Raw genomic sequence first — 24,029 nt, forward strand, 5'->3', positions numbered from 1 at the left:
GAATTTTGAAGAAATTTCGATGCTTTTTTACACTAAATATTTTAATTAAAAGGTTTTGCAAATTTCCAATTTTTTCACTAAAATTTTTGAATCTTTCAACCTTTTAACTTTCATAAATTTCTATTAATAAAAATTGTAAATTTTTATGCCTATAATTTTTGCATATTTTATTTTTTCACTGAAATTATTAAAGGCTTTTTAACCAATCAAAACTACTCTTTAATTATTATTTTTAATTTTTATACCTCAAATTTGTTAACATTTAATTTTTTTATACTGAATTTTGCAATTTTTAAATTTTTCTATTAATATTTTTGATTTTATAAAGTTGATACTTTAGATAAATCTCTAGTTTATTATATCTGTTTTGTATATTCAGTAAACTTTAATGAAGCTTACATTTTTTTTACATTATTATTTATACCAGTTTTTAATAATTATTGAAACTTTTGTATATATATAAATATTTTTATTTTGTATTGAATTCCAATTTTTTTAAAATATCAGTAAAAATTTTGAATTATTTTTATATTTAAAAATATTTTAACTTAAGAAGATATTTTTTAATGAAAACTTTAGTACGTTATTTATAAATAAACTGCAACTATTTACTATGAAACTGGACAATTATATTTATTTTAAAAAAATCAGAAAAGTATAAAAATTTCACTAAAATATTGTAGTTTTTATTAATATTTGTTATTCATTGTTTTTTATGTATATAATTTTAATAATCTTAATTTTTTATAAAAAATTAATATATATTAATAAAAAAATTGCAAAAATTTTACATTATTTTTATATACATCCCAAAACTGGCCAAAAAATTTTTTATTCTATAATGAAATGAAAATTATGGAACTTGGAAACTATTTTATAAGACTCTTCCACTTAAAAAACTTTAATACTGATATGCGTAAATGTTTATTTTTTTGTATACTAATTTTTATAAATAAAAAAGTTTCATTAAAAAAATTTTACACTATTTTTATACACACTTGAAACCTGGCCAATCTTTTTTTAAAAATTATGAAAACCTATTCACTAACTTTTTTTTTAAAAAAAAATTATACAAAATATAAAATTTTTCAATGCTAAGTAATAATTTTAAAAAATGCAAAATTTTTACAAATTTTTTAATTAGTGCAATTGACCAATTATATTTATTTTTTTAAAAAACATGAGAACGAATTTATTCACCCAAAGATAGTTATAAAAAGATTTGTTAATATTCGTAATGTTTTTTTTCTATTAAAGAAAAAATTTATAAATAAAATTTTTTATTAATCAAATTCATTAGATTTTTTAATGTTTGCTAGATATTTTTACTGAAGTTTTATTATGTATATATTTGTGTCTTGATACTTTAAAATAATTCATTATTAATATATAAAGTATTTATCTCAATGCGAATGGAAATTGAGAAAAAGTTCTCAAGCGAAAAGGTTTGTATTCTACAATTTTTTCAATCTAATAAATATCTTAAATATTATCTTTGACTTTTATTTTTGTGTTTATTGGACAGCTTACTATTAGCCATTAATATTCTAAATATTAAACAATATATTATAAAATTCTATTTTAAATGAAATATATTTTCAACAATTTTTATTTAAAACGCAGAGTATTAATTGGTCAACAATTTCCTTTTTAATAAATCGATAAGTATATCTAGTAAATATTTAATGTGATTGGTTTTTCATATAATTTTTCTAACCAATTAACCCATTTGTCATTATGTTCTTAACCTTTTTCTCATGGATTTTTATAGGATGCAGTCTACTCGCTTCTGAACAGTTTTGTTTTTCTCCGGTTTTTAGTGACTTGCATTTTAAACCCCAAAAAGTTTGGAGTTTGTTTGTCCATCTCAGACGTACATTTCATTATATTGCTTGTCATTCTTTTATCACCACTTCCATTGTATTTATGTTTTTTCTATCTTTATTAATTATATATATATATATATTATTAGTTATAAAAAAAAGCTTTCTTTTGTAAATAGTTTTTTTTGATTATATCTTTATTTTTTGTCATTTTTTAATACAATTTTTAGCAAATTTTTCTTTACAGTCGTGCATTTTGTATAAATATAAACATGTGGACTTTTTTTCAATTTTCATAAAATTAATTTTTTTTTAATTTTATTCTCTGAACAATTTTTTTTATCAGTATTAGTAAAACTTTTTTCTGATGGTACTTTATCTGACAAAAGTTTATAAAAAGTTTTTTATAACTTTTTTATACGCTTCAAAGTTTTTTTTATTTATTGAAACTTTTTATATTTATTTTGTTCAAAATAAAATTTTATTTAAAACAGTTTTTAAAGAGTAGCTCACAAAAAAATTTCACTAAAAAATAAAAGTACTCTATTACTACCGCGTTAAAATTATAAGAAACAAAAGCTTTATAAATTTAAGAAATAATTTAAAATTAATGACTGGTAGTTTTTTACACCTTTGAGCCAAAGATGTGACCCTTGTAAGCATTTTCGGGGTTTTTTTTTGAAAATAATTAAGTAAAATTATTAGAAGTGCACTAGAAATTTAAAGAAAACAAAACAGGAATTAATTATAAGCTTTCTTATTGGATATTCGCACTTGTGAACCAATAGCCTAACCCGTTATCAGCACTTGAACGCTTTTGTAATATAAACCAAAATAATAATTAATAAATATATAAATAAATAAAAAATAAGTAACTTTAAGCTCGAACTTGAATAAAAATTCCAAAATTTTTCCAGTTACTACTATTTTAGTAATTTTTTAATATTCTTTTATTATTATACTAATTTTTTGTTTAGAAGATTTTTTAACTATTATTTTACTATTTTACTAGTTTTTTCCTTTTTTTATATTCTTCCCTTATTATTATCGTACTGTTTTTATTATTCTTTACAACTTTTTATTACGGTTATATTTTACTGTTTCATTTATTCTTTTCTCTATTATTATTTTACATTTTTTTCATTTCTATTTATTACTTAACTTTTTTTTTCGATATACTTATATTTCAATATAAAAGTTTTTATTTTTAAAAATATTTTCTTTTTTTTCTAAATAATTAATTTATTAGTTCATTGTTTACTATACATAAATATATATATTTATTATTATTATTCTATTTATTACGTTTTACTTTAGTATCGTGAATTTATATCTTTTTTTTCGATATGAAGTCAAAAGAAATTCTCAAGCGGCTTTATATAAATTTTTTTTTAAGTAACAAAAAGTAATGAAATTAGTTTAATAAAAAAATATAGTTTAATAAAAAATGGATGTATAAGAAATATATATCATTATTGTAATTATTATAAACTTTATTGCTATTTATTATTCCTTTTTATTATGATTTCATTATAATATTTTTTTAAAAATATTTTTTTTCGTTATAAACGATATAAATACAAGGAGAACTGCAAATAATATTTTCTTTTAAACTTTTTATAAAGGATATTTTATTATTTTTATTAAAAAGTTTTCAACATTATAATTTTCTTTTCTTTTTTATCATTTGTATTAAAATCTTTTTACTATTCTCTTTTATTTAAAGGACAAACTGAAACTTGCCGCACGGAATTTGGAGCTGATAGGCAAAACTTTACAGGTTATACATTATTTTTTGGGGGCTCGAAAAAATTTTCTCGGTCATTTTTTGGCGCCAATATTTAGGGGATAGTCAATATGCTTCCGATGGGCTTGAAGGAGGCTTATTTGGGGGTTCTGAATCCCCTCGCAGCTCGGCTAATACCAGAAATGAAACTGTTTTTTTTATACTTTGCTTGTTATTGAGTAATTATTATAATAAAAGTAAGAAAATAACAGTAAAAAGTAACTTCTAATTAATATTAATATTAATAGAATATTTATAATATTAAAAGTAATTTATGTATAATATTTATAATTAAATACATTAAACTTAAATAATGTAAAAATGCAACTTTATATAATAATAATAAATATTAATAAGTAAATTTCATTTAATTTTTTTTTCAAGTGTAAATAATAGGAAAAAGTGGAATTTATATAATAATGATAATAATAAATAAGTAAATTATATATAATAATAAGTAAATAGAATGTAATAATGTAATAAATAGGAAAAAGTGAGCCTCCCCTAATAATATATATATAACAAAAATATAAGAAAGCAATGTTATTAAAAAAGTTTGTTTATATTTTTCTTAAGATGTTATAAAGAATTTGTATATTTCCGAATTATTTATGATATTTTAAAGTATTTCCTTTAAATTTTATATATATTTTGTATATTCTTTTATTTTTTATTTATTTTGTAAAAGTTTTTCTTTTGAGTATTTTTATATGTATTTTTTATATTTTGTATATATGGATTATTTATTTCTCTTTTAAATTTATAAATATTTCAAGTATTATACTTTTCTTTTAAATTTTTTTTATTTTTTTATATATACGGGAGTTTATACTTTTTCTATTCATTTTTTTATGTATTTTTATGTTTTTGAATAATTTCGTATATTTTAAATTTTTTCTATACATAATTTACGTAGTTTTTATTATTCTATTTATATTTTTTACTTTTTTTATTTTAATTTTGCAAATAAAATAAACTTCTATTACTTTTTTAAACTCTTAAACAGGATTCTTCTTTTATATTTCCTATAACTTTTTTTGACACACTTACTTTTGTATAGTTTGGATATTTTTATTTTCTTTCGAGTGTATTTCTTTATTTATAATATTTTTATAGATGTAATTATATTTAATTTTTTTAAAATTTTATAACAAATAAATATATTTAAGATGATAAGAAACTATTTAATAAACTTTTTTTTTATTTCTTTAATATTCTTTTAATATTAAAGAATTTTTCTTTTATTATTTCCAACATTTTTTATTATCAATATTTTATTTTTTTTTATTTTATAATTTTATTATCTTATTTATTTAATTATTCTTATGAAATATTTATACATTTTATGTTTTTTATTTTATTATTAATATCATAAATTATAATTTATTTCTTATAATAATTATTATTAAAAAATATTTTTATTTAAACATTTTTATTTTTATTATAATTAATAAAAATATTTATTTTGTTTTCTTTATTAATACTTAAAGTTATTTTAATATTATTATTTTATTTTTTTTCAATATTCTAACATTTTAGTTTTAATTATATTTACTATTTAATATAAAAAAATTTATTTTTATTAATATTCTAAATTAATTTATATAATGTTTTATTATATAATTTTTTTTACTTCTTTTTTAATATTTTATTTTTTATATAAAAATTCTTTTTATTTCTATCATTTTTATTATTATAATTTTTAATATAATTTTTTATAGCATATTTTTAATATTTATCAATTATTATAACATTTTATATTCTATATTATTTTATTATTATTTCATTATAACTATTATTATAAAAAATATATATTAAATTTTTATTAGTATTATAAATTATTGTAATGTTTCATTTTTTTTTATTTCAGTTATTATTAGTAATATTATTTTATTTTTTTCATTGATATTTAAGTTATTTTATTTTTATATATATTAAATATAAATAAAATAAAATTTAATAAAAAGTTTTTAATAGTAATTACTGATCAGTAATCCATTGTTTCTTGTAAATAAATCTTAACAAATATTATAAATTTTCGTAGAAAATTATAATTTTTATATATAAAAAGTTGTATAAAAATAGAAATATTATATTTATTAGCATTAATAATAAAAATGATTTTTTTTGATTATAATAAAAACTTTATATATTAAAAAAATATAATTTTTATTTAATGGTTATTGTACTTTTTATTATAAAAAATATATAATAATGATGATAATAACTTTTTATATAAAAAATAACACGTTAAAAATTTTATATAGAACTTCTTTTACTTTTCTATAATAATAATGATAAAACTTTTTATATATATAATAATATTAAAAAAAAGTATTCATATTAATTATAATACTGCTTTATAATAATAATGATAATTACTTTTTATATATACATATAACATAAATAAAAAATTTTATATATAGTAATTATTATACTGTTTATAATAATAATAATAACTTGAAATATGTAAAAGTGATATAAATGAAAAATTTTATTTAAAGTAATCTATACTCTTTTTTTATAATAAAATTATATGATAATAACTTTTTCTGTAAAAAATAATATTAATTATGAATTTTATTTATAACTATTATTATACTTTTCTTTTATACTTTTCTGTATAAAAATAATATTAATTATAAATTTTATTATAATAATTATTATACTTTTTTATTAAACAATATATATAATAACTTTTTTTTTAAAAAAATATAAATAAAAAGTTTTTTCATAATTATACTTTTTATTATAATAAAAATAAGTTTATTGTATCAAAATAATAACTTTGTGCGTAAAATTTTTAAATACTTAAGGAAGATTTTATTTTTACAAATTAACTATTTTATAATAAAAAAGTTTATAAATAATAAAAACTTTTAGTGTCACCGAATAATCTTTAAAATTTTATTTATAATAAATTAATATACATTTATTAAATTTTTAATAAATTTGTTTAAAAAACCAGTGAAGTCTTTAGGAATTTTTTTTTAAAGGGTGTAATAGATTACCAATATAATAAATTTTTGTATATAAAAAAATATATATATACACGTAATTTTTACTTATAATTATTGTCATACTTATTTATTATATAATATAATATAATATTAATAATAATAACTTTTTTTATATAAAAAATAAAATAAATTAAGTTTATTTGTAACATTATTGTTTTACTTTTTTTTAAATTTATAATTGTTTTGGTATAAAAAGAATAACTAATGAAGTTTTTATTAACATTGAGTATATTTATTATTGTGAGAAAATTTTAATATGATGATAACCTTCTCTGTATAAAAGTGATAAATAAATAAAAAAAGTTTTATTTAGAATAAGATTTATACTTTTTTATTATATAAATTTTATATATAATTATAACTTTTTTTATATAAAAGTAATAAAAAAGTTTTTTATAATAATCTTAGAACTTTTTTATTTTAAAAAAGTTCATTTGTTGATGATAACAACTTTTTGGGTAAAATATAATAAATACTAAAAAGTTTTTATTTATAACTTTTAATTTATTATTATTAAAAATTCAGATAGTAATGATAATAATTATAATTTTTTTATAAAGTTTTATTGATAGAATTTCCACGGATCACGGCAATACTAAGATGCCATCGCTGGAGGTAAGTGTCCTTTTTTTAAAAAAAATTTACGAATAGCTCATTGGCTGGTGTAATATAATTAAAGAATCTCATTTGTCCGTGCAATACAATTGAAAAAGTGAAAGTCGGCGTTCAAGATGGCGGTTGGTTAAATTATTTTTATAAATACTTTGATTCGCGAATCATTTTTTATAATTTATATAGCCAAAAATAATTTTTTCATTCATATTTCTAAATTTTGTATTTTTTTATTTATAAATATAAAAGTTAATATTTTTTTTATATTATTTCTTTAATATTATTTTTTATTTTTATTATAATAAATATTTATTATATTATTTTTTACTTTTAATACATTTTATATAATAAATATTCAATATTTCTTATTTTATTATATTAATTTTTGTTTACATATTCGTTATATATATTTATTATTTTTCAGAATATATATTAATATTTATATCTTTATATTAAAATTTTAACTTAAAAATTTTTTCTATGTTTTCTTATTTTTTAAATTTTTAAAGGTTTGCTTTTTATTTTTTTTCTGTTCATTATTATTCTTAATTCACAAACGTGACTTGCTTCAATACTTTTTGTTATTTTTTTTCTTAGAAATTTTTATTTTAATTAACTTTATAATTATAATTATTAATTTCCTTTTAAATTTTTATTATATTAATATACTATTTCCAATTGTTATATATAATCTTTTATTATTATACTTAACCGAAAATAAATTTTAATTTTTATGATTGCTATTATTATTACCTTTTTTGTTACTTTTTTCATTATTATTATATTTTAATTGTTATAATCTTTTAATACATTTATTAAGTATAAATTATTATTTACTTTCTGCTATTAACTTTCAATATTATAATAATTATTATATTTGTTACTTTTTTTTACTGTATTTTTATTATATTTATTACTAATATTAAAATATTTTTTTATTATATATAAAAAGTTGTATATTTAACTAATTTCTGCTATTAATTCTAATTATTATTACTATTATTATTTTATTTAATACTTTTTTTTTATATTTTTATTTGTTATTAACTATTTTATTATATTTATTAAAATTATTTGAGATTTTTACTTTTTGATATTTTTTTATTTTACTATTTTTATTTTTATAGTTAGTACATTTTTAGTATTTTTATTATCATACTTTTAATTCTTATTAACTTTTTTACTATATTAATGAAAAATATTTTTTATATAAAATTTATTTAAAGTTTTAACCTTCTGATATTCATTTTTATTATATTATCATATTAGCACTTTATCCTTTTTTTCAGTGTAATTAATTTTTTTTATTATATTTAAAAAATACCGTTTTGATTATAAAATTTTTTTATGATTTAATATTTCTGCTATTCACTTTTTATTATGTTTTTATATATTTATTACTTTTTTGTATTACTATTACATTTTAATTGTTACTAACTTTTTTTTATTATACTAACAAAAATAAGTTTTGAATTTTATAGTATACTCACGATTATTACTTTCTTATTTATTTTCATAACTATTATTATTATATATTCAATATTTCTTAACTTTTTTTAATGATAAAAAACTAAAATTCGTCCAAGATATTTACTTTAGGCTTTATATCTTTATTAATTTTATTATTATTATTATTATTATTAAAATTATTATAACCTTTATCTCTTTAAATATATTTACGAAACTATTAGTATTATTTTGATATTGTCTTATTATAATAAAATTCATTATTAAAATAATTTATATAAATTTCCGTAATATTTTTAAAAATGAAAGAAACTTTTGCAAAACACCTTTCCAAACTTTCCCGGGTTTTCTATCAAGCACGCGAAAGAGTCTATGCAAGCAATATGGTTAGAAAAATTCCTGCCTTGAAGGGGCCGTTGAGCGATATTTTCAGTGTTCTTGAAAAAATTTACGGTAAAAGATTTTATATTTTTTTGTAAAGTCGATTTTGTTTAAAAATAAGGTCTTTTTTTTTTTTTTTTTTTAAATTTCTTTAAATGCGAATATGAAAAGTTGATTTTGTTATAGAAAAAATTTTCTTAAACTTTTTTGTTTCTTTAATTCTCTTCATCGTAATTGTTGAAAGTTTGATTTGTTAAAAAATTTAAATTAAAAATTGTTATTTTACTATTTTTTAATTGAATATAAAAAGTTAATTTTATTTTATTATAAAATTTAATTTCTTTTTTACTTTTTGCTAAAATCTTTTAATTTTCTTAAAAGGCGAGTATATAAATTTGAACTTGTTAAAAATTCAAAATATATGTTTAAATAATATTTTCAAAATATTAAACAATTAGTTTTGTTATAAAACTTAAAAGAAAAAAAAAAAAAGTTCAGTAAAAAAATTTAAAAAAAATTTTTTTTTTCGATTCTTAGTTTTTCATTGTAATTCTTGAAAGATAAATTTGTTATGAAATTTAACTAAAATTTTAGATTTTCTTTTTTTATATTAATTTTTATATTGATTTTTTTTAAGAAGAATATATTTCATTATAAAAAAAGTTTCTATTTTTTTCTTAATCCCTAGAATTTCTTTAAATTTATTTAATTCCAAAAAGTTTAATGTTATATAATTCAAAGTTTATTTAAATTATTATTATATATATATATATATATTAGAATGGAATAATAAAAGTTAATTTAATTAAAAATAAGAGAGTTTTTGTTTTTTTTAATTCTTTTAAAAATTTATTTTATTATAAAATTTGAAAGTAAAAGTTTTTTTATAAAATTTTACTTTTCCAAATTTTGCTTGTCAACGTAAATTTTATTATAATTATAAAAGTAGAAGTTTTTTTTTCTTCAATTTTCTTATTTCTTAAATTTTTTTAAATGATTATAAAAAAATTGATTTTATTATAAATTCTTTAAATAAAATTTATTTTTATTAATTTTTTTTTCAATTTTTTTCCTTAAATTTCCGAGATTGTTTAAAGTTGACGCTATATAAATTATAATTTTAAAATAATTTTTACTTTTTAAGAACTTTTAAAATTATTTTTCTTTCTTTAGCAAAATTTTTCATATTACAGTTATTTTTATTAAATATATACTTTATTATATTTTTATAAAATATTTTTACTTATTACTAAACTTTATAGTTTTCTTTAATTTTTTTTCTTTAAATTTTCTTTATTATAAAAAGTTGATTTTATTAATAAATATAAAATAAACATTTTTTAGAAGATATATAGTTTTAAAAATCTTGGTTAATAAAAAAAATAATTAAATATCTTTTATTTAAAAATCTTTACTGATTCAAAAAATATAATAAATAATTGACGAGTATTAAAATTTATTTAATACTTATTATTGTAAAATTCTTTTCTGATTACTAAAATATAAAAAATAGCTTTTTTTTTTGTCTTTACTAATTCAAAAAATAAAGAAAAATTAATATTATAAGTCTTTACAGATTCATAAAATAAAAATTAATAATGGGTTTTTTTAAATTATATTAAGAAAAAAAATTATTTGAGAAATCTTTACTGATTCATAAACTATAAAAAAGAACTAACGAGTTTATAATTTAAAAATAAATTTTATTTTTTTAAACCTTTACTGGTTCATAAATATAAAAAATAATAAACGAGTTTTGCAAATTTTTTATAATAATATTTTTAATTTTTTAAAAAACTTATTAATTCGCAGTATATTTATAATAAAGAGCGAAGTTATATATATATACTACTAACTAGTATAATCGTAACTTTAAAATTGTTAATACTCATAAAAAATAGTGAGTTTTATATTTAACCTGAATTTAATTTTTTCTTAAAATTAAAAATCTTAAAATTTAATTTATTCAATTATTTTAAAAGCTTTTCTAAATTAATTATTTTTACTAATTTACACAATTAGAAAAATAAGTAGATTTTTTAATAATATAAGTTTTTAATACACGGAAAAGCATTTTTTTTAACGATTTTAAAAAAACTTTTATTAAAATGTAGTAAATACTAGAAGAAAAAAATAACTTAATTTTAACTTGGAGACTACAATTTTAATTTTTTGTAGATTTACTTCCCTTTTAGATTAATAGAAACATTTTTATTAATTTTATCGTAATTGCTCTATTTATATTTGTTTTTGGTTTTTTTTTTAGTTATTAGTTTCTTTCAAAACAAGAAAGGGGTTTTACTAAAAATTAGTTTTAAAATAATAATTTACTTTGTAAATTTGCTTCACTTTGAAATTTATGGAAGTGTTTAAGGTGTTACTCCTACGTTGGCTAAATTTTTTTAAATAAACCAGCTTTTCAATCTTTTGATTATAAACTTTTAAAAAAATAAGGAAAAGTTAACTAAAATTTATTTTATAAATAATAATTTAAATTGTTTGTAACTATATTTTATATTATTAATTTTTACAACTATAATTCCTAATTTTTTTTAATAAAATTAGTTTCTTAATCTTTTATATTATTAATTTTAAAATAATTTACTACAAAAAGTTAAAGATTTTGAATGCAAGAGAGAATTCATAGTTGAAAGTACTTTTAAATTTTTCAATTATTTTTTTAAAAATTTATAGAAATCGTTAAAAAAGCATCATTAGCAATTTAATTAGAAAATATAATTTAATTTCACTATAAAAAGTAATTACAAACTGATTCACTTACAAGATTTATAAGTTTAAAATCGAAAAAAAAGTAATACCCAAATTTCAAACTTTTATTAAGTAATTCTAATTTTTACATAATATTTAACAGTAATTTTTTTAAATTCATTTTAAATTTTATTCAAGCATTTTAAAAAGAAATATTATAATTCAGTTACGCGAGTGAACTTTACTAACTTTAAAAAATTATTGAAGTAAAAAAAGAATAATTTATAAAAAATAATACATTTAATTTCGGTTTTAAATTTTTAAACTTATTTTTTTGCCTTAAAATTTAAATTCAATATATTTTCTTCGTTATAGATTAAAGCCAGGCCGTTAATTAATTTAGAATGAACATTAACTACGAAAATGAAAAGTTTCTCGCTGATAAATGTAAAAAGTAATAAAGATTTTCTGCTAATTTTTGAAAATCAATTTCAAAATTATTTATAAACGAGACAAAAACTTTTAATAAATTTAAAATTTCTCAATAAAAACGGTTTTCAATTTCGGAATCAAAAGCAAAAGTTGTAGAGCACATTTTGTCTATAAAAAGTTTTCCTTTGAGATGATCGTATTCATGCTAAAAAAATATTTTTTTTTAAAAAAAGTAAACAAAAAATTTTTTTATAAAAATATAAATCAGATTGGAATTTATGTAAAAAACATTTAATTAGAATTGGGAATTATATAAAAATAAATTTGAAAAAAATTGAAAATTGGTTTCAGATTAAAAAATTTTAAGTCAACATGAGAAATATGTAAAATAATTCACAATTTCATGTCGAATGGGATTTATTTAAAAAAAAATTTCGATTTGGGCTTTACATGAAAAATTATAAATTTATTTTTATGGGATTTTTATTAAAAAAATATTAAAAATTAAAAAAATTACTTGAATTATTCGAGCAGTTAAGCCGCTGGCCTTCCATTCACGAGCATTCAAATCTTCATCTGTATATTTTAGTAAAACTTTATTATAGCGAGGAACGACGGCGGAGCAGTTCGGCAAACTCAAGCACATCTCCCGCCGCAGGCAATAATTAGAATCAAGAGAGATCTCAAGATGATTATTATTTAAAAAATCTTTAATTTTATTATTGAGAATTTCCTTTTCTATAGTTTTGTTAGAAAAAGTGTTTAAAATGGGATCTAGTGTGGCGTTGATGCATATAGTCGTTGGAATGTTTTCTATTTGGCATAACCATAAAAATTAAAAATAATTATATTGTTTTCTAAAATTTTAACTAATATCAAAAAATTTTTGGTTGTCTCATAAATTAAAGCAAAAAGCATATTAATTATTAAGTTTTTCATATATTCTGTCAGAGTTGCATAATTTATTTGTTTTTTCATAAATAAATACAAAAAGTTTAATAAGAATAATTTATTTCTTTTCTTAGAAATCAAATCGGGAGTAGAAAAGTAGAATAAATTTATATTTGCGATAATATCATTTAAAATTAAAACCATAATAACGACTTTTCCCATGAAATAAATTACTTTGAATTTCCATTACAAACAAATTTATATTTAAACCGATTTGAGGAGCGGATAGCCCGCAAGCTTTGTGTTTTCTCAAAGTGTGCACCTACGTAAAATTTAATATTTGAAGTTTTTTATAAATGTTGACAAATTTTATATATCCAAATTTTTATATTTAATGTTAACTATTAATAAAATAGTTTTATAGTATAAGTTTAAATTTCTTTGTATAAGTTATTTTTCCCCCATTGTAATTCTACATATACTGAAGTAATTCTTTTATAATTTGCAGAAACAAATAATAGTTCAAAAGAACTAACTAAATTATATAAAATTAATTAAAATATAATAGTACAAGCAATATGTTGTTTAAGTAAAGCTACGCTGACTAGGATTACGACCAAAACATTGTAAAAAAAATTTAATAAACTAAATGAAATAGAAACTTAAACTTCGAAAAAAATAAACTACTGAAAAGTTAACTGACCATTTTGGAAATTAAATTTTGAAATTCGATGGTTTTAACTCGACTGATGTCAACATCTTTACAAGTTTGACGGAGTTTTGGACAGCCAGCAACGAGGATAGGATAAGAAGAAGGCGAAACAAAGGGTTGGAAATACTTAATGAAACTCATAGAAACGCTAATAAATAGCTTTAAACTTTAGAAAAAAAACTTAAGTGTAAAAGGAATTCTACACAAATAGTTATAAAAGGTTTTTACGTTAGTAAATGCTTTACTAAAGATGGCTTTTCCCAATGTTTTAATTATTTAACTTTTACTTGTTTCTGAACGGAAATAGTCTTCTGCGGATGTACCATAGGTTGAGTCCTTGTTTGTTATTGAGGTTTTTCAGTTGTGAAAGCTCGCTCCCTTTTTTCTTATTTCTACTTATCAAGTAAAAGGGCAACTCTACAGCAAAAAAACAATCTGTGCCCGCAGCACCCGTCTCTTATTCATAGAAAAAGCTCGCCTCCTAGAAAGCACCAGACGTGGCTTACCTGTCTATATGGAGAGGGCAAGAGTATTGTATTGTAATTTAACAGGTAGAAATATAAATTTTTTTTTACAGTTATCCTATTATTCCGAAATATTCTTCTTGATATCCTGAAGGTTCGAAATGTTCGTGAAACTTTGTTATACAGTGAGTAAGAAGACAATTAACAAAAGCTCCGGCAGGAGGTGGCCGTACAAAAAGACGTTTCTTACAAAGTATAGCGCCGTTGTTATTAAGTGCACCAAAATATAAGGAGAAATATAGAGCTAAAGCTAGTAATATGTAATATATTAATTTTATAAAAAAAAAAATTTTATTTTACAAAGTAAATTTGTAAAATATATATACATAAAAGTACAAAGTTTAAGAATGCAACGTGCTCGCATAATAGGGATCGGCTATATGTGTTAAATTAAAAAATATATCACGTGGTAGAACGTTTATTAAAAGCTTCTTTTAAAGGCGGGGGTGTAGGTCAGCCGTCTCACAGTTTTTTAAAGCGAGTATACTAGTGCAAGCGGCAGGCGTATCGACGTCGATGTATACACAATACATAGCACCGTTTTCCTGTTGCTTGCTTTTGCTGCACAGCAGCGTTAAATGTTAGGGCTCAATATCTTAATGGTTTTCTGCATCTTTAAGGAGCCGTCCGCTTCTTAACTTGTTAAGAAATATTTGACATTGGGTACCGCTTTAGCCTTTGCCACTACGTAATTCAGATAAAACATTACCTTCTAGCAAATATTGAGCAATATTCCAATAACAAAGTGAAACTAAAAACAATTTTTTTTGAGTTAAAACCATGAAAACCTTAGAAATTATTTTTGGGTTAAAACTATTATTACTCTCTGTTGAAATGTTTTTTCTAGTTCTAGTGCGGGTGCATTATAGTGATTAACTATAGCGCATCTAACATAACACTGAAAGAGAAGGCAAGATAAAGTTTTTACTGAATTAGCTTGCGCCAATACCAAAGGATGAAGCCTCTGGTTAAAGTAGACTTGTAGCCCTAAATAATAAACTTTGTTATGCTTTTTACTATTTTTTTAATTGATGGTAAGGGTCACTCTCTTACATACTTAAAAAAAAACGTGAAGGACTAACCTGCTTGGATTGCAAAAGATACGCAAAAATACTATACAGCACGATCCGCTATTTTAAGTAAGCGTTATTTCCTTTTCTAGTTGCCAATTTATTGAAAAATTTTATTTAATTGTAACATGCAACCACCACGACAGGCTGGGTGCTTCCCTTGGGGCAGCCTTGAAATTTTAGAACTATTGAAGATCAAAAGAGAAGCCAGGAGGGTAGTGCTTTTCCTTATTTAGGAATCTCTGTTAATAAAAACCACGCCACAACCGCTAATGGTTGGCGTACTGCCGGTTAATGCTGATTCTAAACTGCTGCCTTCGCGAACGATTTGAATTCAAGAGTTTTAGGATATTCCTAATAAAGTACCGGCTCTCACTCTTATAGCGTAAGAATATATTTAAACGACATAGTGAGAAGAGAGCCTATGATGTCTTAATTGGAGCCGCGCGAGTATTTATGTATATTGGGTTATAAAAATATTTGTAAGAGTGCCATTATATAGAAACCTCTTACAGTTATCACATTCTAGTACTATAACACACTAGCAGAGTAAACCACCAACTTCCTCTTAAAAAGCACTATATTCTAATTATAATCAATAAAAATAAACTGCTAATGGACAGGAAACGGTGCAATAGTATTTTACTCATGTTTATTATACTATTCTTGCCTCGAGAGCTTTCAGACACACTTATTGGCTAAATGAGATAGAGTATGGCATAACTTGGCTAATTCAACCAATTTTAGTTAGTTAGTTAGTTGTAAAAGCTCTGCCACATTTAGATAGAAAAATAGCTAACATCGGCAGGCATTGCTCAGTTTCATATGCGCAAGCTCGAAAATAACACACTGCGGCAGAACTCACCACTCTGGATCTAACACCATTTAACTTTTAGCCTAGCAGAGACGATGAGCTAGCACTTATAATACAGGTAAGATAGAACCTACTTTTAAGCTAAAGCCTCTACCATGTACTTTTTTGCCAGTTTAAAGCATATTTTCGATATCTAGGTTTACTCAGATAAAGACAGGAGAACATAGTAGCTGAAGCCTAGAGGCTTGTTAAGTAGGGATCAAAGTCACAAAGTAAAGGTTGGTTATTAACTACAATGGCCATTAGAGGACACCATTAGCTCAAAATCATGTAAGCTTCGTTAGTAGTAGAGGGTCCTCTAACGACCCCCCAAGTAAACGCATATCTCTTATACTAATATACTATATTGCGAAATACATATGTTAGACTTCCTTGCTAGCGCTGTTACCAAAGCGACCAAAGCGATCTTTGCTAATGTCATGATTTAAATTTAGGGTTTTCCCCTCAGCTGTGTAGGTGCTTCTTGGAGTGCGTGGAATGCTATTTGGCTCAAAATTTCCGCGGTACGTTCTAGCATGGTATACGTTTTAGTAAAGTAACGATTCATCATTGTTGCTAGGTTACTATCGTAAAGCGGCTGAAAAGCTCGGCCCTATATATGCGCGTCTGCCGCTGCGGTTATTACTCACTCTCAATTCGCCGATAGCAATATATAAGCTGAGCAAAAAGGTACCATTCGTAGATGGAACGCATGCTAGATGCAAATTCTACTTTTTCTGGCCATGTCGCCCTCTATGACTAACAATGGCCTTTGATCTAGAGCTAATGCTGCTCTCCTATGTCGTCTTAATTATTCAGAATAATAGGACTGAGTGTTAGCACGTACTGAGGAAAGTTTTGAGTGAAGCATCCATGTACGGAAAGATATGGTCTTAAAATGTAAAATGCAGTTGAAGCGGAAGCTTATGAACACTGCTATTTTCCGTGTCCTAGAGGCTTAGTTAGCGGTTGGTACCACTAGATGGTCAATATGCTATCTTTAGACCTTGAAAACGGTTTTTAAAGTTTCGATGATTACGCTGTATACTAGGCATTTCCTTCTGGTGTTAGCTATTCTCATATCTATATAAATCATAGCTTGTCAACCCGGCCGAATTCTCTTCGCACAGGCCCTTACTAACCTGTAAGCACAGCCTAAATTTTCGGACGTCTAGCCTGCAGAATGAATGATGACTATGACACCATTGTTCCTTCATGAGCCCTTACTGAGGTAAATTAAACTAAAATATATCGAATTGTACTTGAGATTGCAGTACTTTTTGATTAAGTAACCATGATAATGTTCGTGCTTGCTTGGTTTCTATATTTAGTACCCTTAAGAATAGTGTTACTTCCTAGTATATATATATACCGCAACTAGTCATTTTAAAATTATGAGGACTGAGGTTCAAACATTCAAATGTTAAGAATTTGGGCTATACAACAACTCTCCATTCCAGCATTACAATAAATGCATACAACCTTCATGGCGGGAGAAAAAAAACCATTTTTGCTTGCTTATAATTATAGTATGCTTCTCAAGGATTTCTACACCAAAGACCAAAAAAGTCCTACAACTGTGCTCTCAAAAGGCGAATTTTTTGCTTTAATAAGTCGCGAGGAAATCATGCTATAGCTCCATTTAGTATCTAAAGATTTAGTGGATATGGAAATGTATATGGTTGTAAAAATATTTGTTGGAATAAAATATGAGTATATAACGTGTCAAAAATTATGTATCATAAAAATAACGTATATATACAAAGTATATGTATGTTAAATACAAAGAGTATATTTGAATAACAAGACGGTTTTATCGAAAGGTTTTGATCTGTACTTTGTTCTTTTTACAAAGAATATATAGTAATGTTCATATATGTATAATTTTGTTTGTTCCTATCAAATAACAAAATATCCATTTATAAAGTAAAATTTTTTTTTCCTTGGTTTTCTGTAATTTTTCGATTAACAAATATATTTCGTTGACTACTACACAATAATATTTGGTCTACATTCGGAACAATAGTATAATTAGGAAATTACTGTTTTTTATGTATATGTGCTTTTTTGTGTGTTCAGTGTTCCTGTATTTTGTGTTTTATAATTATTGTATTATGTATTGTTCAAATGTGTTGATAACCGCTTTTCGGGTAATTAACCAGTTGGACTCTTGCGGAGCGATCAGTAATGTAATTTTTACAGAAAACCAGAAATTTCCTGTTAGTGTTATCATTTTATACTTTTATACTCTATTATGTAATTTTTTATTATATAAATGTATTATATCTATATTACTCTCACCTCTTATGATATCGCATAGTTTTGAACCTGTATTTGCGCTTTTATAAATAGTCTAAATAAAAATTGTATTTCGTATTTGGAAAACTGAAGTTAATAAAGTAGTAATTAATAAATTTCAGAAGATTAGATAAAAGGGATACAGGCTTTTAGAACTATTATAAATTTAGCTACCCAGTATATTAAAAAAAATTCTTCTAAGGTTAGTTCTTCAATCAGTCCCTCATTAAACTTTGCCCGGAGTCATATTATAACAATCCTTTAAGGATATTTTTTGTATAATTTAAATTTCATAATAAGAAGTGAAAAATACTAAGAGGAAGCTTTAAGGGTACTCTGCCGGTCTTATACAAATTGAAACCAAATTACAAAATTGCACGGGAAGAGACTCCCGCCTTCCTAGCACCACTACAAACCCCCGCTTTACCAAACTACGCTGTTGCCGACTTTTAGCGTGCTTGACAAAAGCTCATACCTATGCAACAACTAATTGTAAAGTTACGCACCGACCTAACTGTTTGCCTGAGAAGCCAGAGATACTAATTCAAGCGTCGGCGCTTCCTATGGCCTCTCAACGCGTTGAAGAGAAATCGGCGCTAAACCGTACGTACATTCCTACATATTAAATAAAGCTATTGACTTAAAGTTTAATGAAATAACAAACTGAGCAAAGCGTTGCAGACAAGTGACAACGGTTGCGACTCCTTCTGGAAATGCTTTTCAGGTGAGCCATTTTTGTAAGCATGCACCACGACCACCATTAAAACGTCAATGCAGTAGTTGAAAGGGATGAAGTGAAAGCGAAACTTTTTAAGTATCTTGTTGCCTAGCGTTCGCCGCCTACCTCCTTAAATGTCTGTAACATCCTTATTCAGATAAATCATTTCTCGGCTATTACAGCGGATATCCTAGTACTGTCTACCACAGATAAAAAAAATAGCACTTTCAAGTGCCACCGCGGCGGAAAGGCGTTAGGACAGTACTAAGTAGATGTTCAAACAAAATTCCTGAAGTAGCTATGGATTATCTGTGCTGAACCATAAACTCGGTGATGTCCTTCGACTTATTCGTTTTTGTTTTTAACGACACCGAAACTGGCGTCTGAGCCTCGCAAGTACATGCCCATCAGTTTTTGCCGGCAGTAGATAACGTGGCTGAAGCAGTTATATTTAATCTTATAAATTTTATAAAAGTTACAATGTAAATTTCGGAAAGGACATTCAAGTATCTAATTAATTCTTTGTCTGACCGAGTAATTGATCCGATTCTTTTATTATAAAAGCCACTGTCTCTGTCTTTCCCGACGTTGAGAAGGCTACTTAACGTGTACGGCATAATGTCCTTACGCAAGTTGTGCATACCTTGGTAATCCAGTCGTCTTGCAGCGGAAGTCTAGCAAGGCTCCCTTCTGCCTCGTCCAGCCACAATCCGCATACGCGAGCCGGACATTTATTTGTCGTTAAAGTCATTGTAATGTTACTTAACTTCTATAGCTTTATCTCGACGAGTTGTCCGCTGGTGCCGTCATTAAGACCTGTCTGTCAACGCAAAAAAAAATCATGACGCTTTTCATAACAAAGAAACGCACTGCGCTGGCTACGCTTTTGATCAATAAATGAAATGACTAAAAAAAAATATATATTAATATTTATTACGAATAGTCATAGAAAAAAAATGGACAGTTTTATGAACAGAAGTTTTGTGCTGCGTAGTTTTTGCGCTTCATTTTGCAGAAGTAGGTATAGTCAGATAAGATCTTACGATGTAAATAATATCATACAATTTTTTTTTTAGTTAAAACAATATATTTTATAGTTTTTCAGTAGCTTAGTCAAATCCAATCGCGTATACTTTCAGTTCTCTCCCCTAAGTGTTACGCAAATATATATCTTTAGGGTTTCTTATTTGCAAACGCAAAAATTGTGTTTTTGCTTGTGACTAATTGCTTACTTTCTTTCTTGATTGTTTGATAACCCTCAACCACACAGGAATTCTGTGGAGTCCTAAGGGAAAATATTTATGGGTCATCACAAAGTCTAAACTTACGTGGTAATCAAGGTTAAGGGTGCAACCTAAACGCTATATCCTTTATCGTGGGGCAAAAGTAATTTTTTCGGGGCGATTTGCAAAGGTTGTGTATTTTGTGCATTCAGTCGATCATGACATAGACACACCTGCCGCCTAAGCCCTTGTTTCGCTAAGAACAGGGTCTTCCAGCCGACGACGAAAAGTTTTTAAAAACAATACCATTGCCCGTTACTCACATATGAATGCACACGTTAATAGTCTTCAACCGGAAGAGCTTACTTACTCGTATTACGGCGGAAGCGGAATGCCGCCCGCATGATTAGATGCTACTTAAAGTATATAATTTTATTCTATATAAAAATTATCCTTTACTGGATGGTGGATAAACTTGTGTTAGTACGCGAGCCCGAGTCTTCGAAATTGTAACTTCGGAGTACAACTCCATTTTTAATTAATACTAAATAAGACACGCACGCTTTTATCCTATACTTAATATCCAATTGATGAAAATTTTATTGTCGCAAAGAACAGTTTATTTTATTACTCACGGTTTATGTACACTATTAACAAAGGGATAGGCTAGTAAGTTGCTTCTCTAAGTCTTGAAACTTTTTATAAGCAGTTTCGCTATAGTCAGAAGCCCAATCCTCGTTGGAGCTTATTGCATTCTTAACTTCAGTTTCTAGCTGAATTTTCATTGGAAGTGGCATGCTATCACCTTTATTCAAATAATAAGTTCTTTCCAGCCGATCCAACAATTTGCGAAATGTATCCTCCATTTCTTTATAGTAAGAAGGAGAGCCCCTCCGTGCGTCAGCTGCAGGAAGAGTTACTGCATGAAATTGCTCCGAAACTTTATCAATTTCTTTTTGCACATTTTTATCGTAACATTTTTGGGCCTTGTACTTATCAAGAAAGGAATAAATAAATTTCAGTTGGTTTTTTAAATTCTTTTTTAGTTTCTCGACGGTTTTCTTAATCGGACTGGTAATATCTTCATTAGAATTTTGAAGCTAATATATAGTAATTAGTTATAAAATTAATGTTTAGAAGTATTAAAAAATTTATAAATTATTTTTCATATAATAATTATAAAAAGTATATTGTAAAAAAATATATTTTTACGCTTTCATGCAGATGGACGTCACAAGACTGCTGTTCAAGTTTATCTTTTAGCTGTTCCAAACTATTTTTCTTTGCTGTTACTAACCAGCGGGCCCAATTTAAGGTCGATTCAGTATCGCTTTCGATTTTCTCATTTAAATAATAAACTAAAGTTTCTTGATCTCTCTTATTCATCGTTCTCCAAAATAAATTTCTTAACTTTCTTTCCAAACTTTCATACTTGTCTTTAACATTTTTTTCAAAAGCCGAAAAAAACTTACCATTAAAATCTTCAGGATCGAAGTCTTTTTTAAATTTGCTAGCGACAAGCGAAAATTCTTTTTCATGTTTAGGATCCATGCAGAATAGATGTTCTCCTTTCTTAAGGATATCGTTGATATACAGCAATTGTCTTTCAAACATTTCTCTAAGTTGGGCTCCCACTTTATCCGTGGCGTTATTAATAAAAAGCCTCAAAGACCTGAACTTCTATTAAAAATTAGCATAATTAATTTACATAAACAATTATGTAATAATAATACTTTTTCTGGTAAAATATCTGGTATACAATGCGGATTTTTGAGTTTCTGCGCCAAATCATTAATTCTTTGGTATATGTGTTTACTATAGTCAGAAGCCCATTCTTCGTTATCGTCAATAGTAGCAATTATTCGATTTCGAATAAGATTTGATAAAGAAGTGTTTCCATAAGAATCATTTATAAAGTTATGCCTAACATAGCGTTCAAGTTTCTTTTTTGTGTCAGCATAGAATTTAGGCATTCGCTTATAGTAAGAAATTTCGGTTGAATTGCGATTTTCAGCAGGCATAGTCAGTAGATCAAACTTTTTATAAATCCTGTTTACTTCCTCTTGGGTACTTTTCGAACCACACCTATTAAAATTTTCTTCTAAAAATTTTTCAATAGGCTTAAAACTTTCTCTAAGATCCTGTTTAGCTCCCTTATAAGTTTCTTCAATGGACTTTATAACCAATTTCTTTGCAGAGTTAACCTAAAGTTCCAATTATTATCCATCATTACTTTATTTCGTTTTATGTTATAAAAAAAAACCTTATCAGTAGTAGAAAATGTTATACAGTCCTCCTGCTGCATCAATTCTACGGTCTTATTCAAGAGTTTGTCTTGTTGTGCAAGTATATAGTTCGTAGCCCATGTATTATATTGCTCACGGGCTTTAGTAATCTCAGAATCTATTTTTTCCTTTTGTGCTTTAGTTATTTTAGCTCCGTTATTAAAATGCTGAACAATTTCTTGTTCAAGAAATGTTTTCAACTTTTTCAATTCTTCAGTAACGTTATTATAAATTGAAGTTGACTTAGCGGGAGCCAACTTTTCCTGAGAAGAAACTTCATCAAAATATTCCGTAAAACTAGAAATATCCTCCTCGGTGTCCTGACTATAGCAGTATGGGACCTTATATTTTTCCTCAAACTCATTAATGAAATTGTATTTTTCTTTAATGATTTCGTGTAGTTTATTATCAAAATTAATAAAAGTTTGTTCAATAATGTGGTCCAATGAGTTGAAATCCTTATATTATTTATTAGTTATACAATTATAAAAATTAAAAATGGCCGGCCCTAAAAACTAAAGAGATTTTTAGAAATACAATTTTTATTTACCAAATATTAAAGCGAATGCTTAAAAAAGTTACTTTAGTTAATACTATACTATAATCTACAGATATTTATATACAGTAAGCAAATAATAATTTTTTATGTAAGCTAATTTTAGTAAAATATATATGTCACAAATTAATTTAATAAAAATCTTTTTACAACTTTTTATTAATATAAATAAAGAGCAGTGCTCTCCAGAAAGGTTTTGCTTTTATTAAGGCCGGCCTCCTTTATTACTCGTCAAAGCATGGCCAGGTGTTCTTACCTTCCCGTTTACTAGCTCAAGAACAACTTCATATCTATTGCCTCTAAATCTAGCTTTTTTCATATCGATGTCATAAGTCGTATCAGGTCCATATTGTTCCACATTAGTAATTGCTAGGCTCCTTGAAATTAGCTTTGTAGCGCCTTTTAGTGTAGATATATTAATAAAAGTTAACAAAAAAAGTTATTGAGATTGTAGGTGATATATAAAATACAAGCGCAAAAGTATTACCAGTTGATTTTGTAATTTTTACTACGCACTGCTCAGTACTAGTAACTCTAAGTTTTTCTGGTTCATGTTGGTCGTTATGCATTACAAAAATTTTAATTCCACAACTATCTCTTTCTTCTCTTTCCAAGTAAAGTTTCCCCAAGTCATCTAGTTTGCAAGTCAACACGGGCATTTCTGTATAC

General features: G+C 23.8%; 1 protein-coding gene and 2 long non-coding RNA genes across 3 annotated transcripts; 2 read left to right on the forward strand and 1 right to left on the reverse strand.

Annotated features, from left to right (window-relative positions):
- The first annotated feature begins 1,400 nt into the window (after positions 1–1,400).
- Positions 1,401–12,247, forward strand: LOC135121921 (ras GTPase-activating protein 1-like). Its single transcript, XM_064046202.1, has 8 exons — positions 1,401–1,445; positions 1,772–1,873; positions 3,550–3,603; positions 3,669–3,760; positions 7,190–7,244; positions 7,309–7,366; positions 9,018–9,161; positions 12,174–12,247. Exons 1-8 carry the CDS (start codon positions 1,407–1,409, stop codon positions 12,176–12,178), a joined length of 549 nt encoding a protein of 182 aa, XP_063902272.1. The 5' UTR covers positions 1,401–1,406; the 3' UTR covers positions 12,179–12,247.
- Positions 12,248–12,347: 100 nt separating this feature from the next.
- On the reverse strand, positions 12,348–14,265 carry LOC135121923 (uncharacterized). Its single transcript, XR_010279159.1, has 5 exons — positions 14,062–14,265; positions 13,825–13,981; positions 13,323–13,443; positions 12,748–13,043; positions 12,348–12,435 (listed from the first exon to the last, which is right to left on the reverse strand). It is a non-coding gene; the product is annotated as an uncharacterized LOC135121923 (long non-coding RNA).
- Positions 14,266–19,093: 4,828 nt separating this feature from the next.
- Positions 19,094–20,145, forward strand: LOC135121922 (uncharacterized). The gene is made up of 4 exons (XR_010279158.1): positions 19,094–19,302; positions 19,356–19,392; positions 19,454–19,802; positions 19,861–20,145. It is a non-coding gene; the product is annotated as an uncharacterized LOC135121922 (long non-coding RNA).
- The last annotated feature ends 3,884 nt before the right edge of the window (positions 20,146–24,029 follow it).

This window comes from Zophobas morio, unplaced genomic scaffold, assembly GCF_036711695.1.
Source record: "Zophobas morio isolate AGI-343-1 ecotype UQ-CSIRO unplaced genomic scaffold, CSIRO_AGI_Zmor_V1 ptg000794l, whole genome shotgun sequence".
Taxonomy (NCBI): Eukaryota; Metazoa; Arthropoda; class Insecta; order Coleoptera; family Tenebrionidae; genus Zophobas; species Zophobas morio.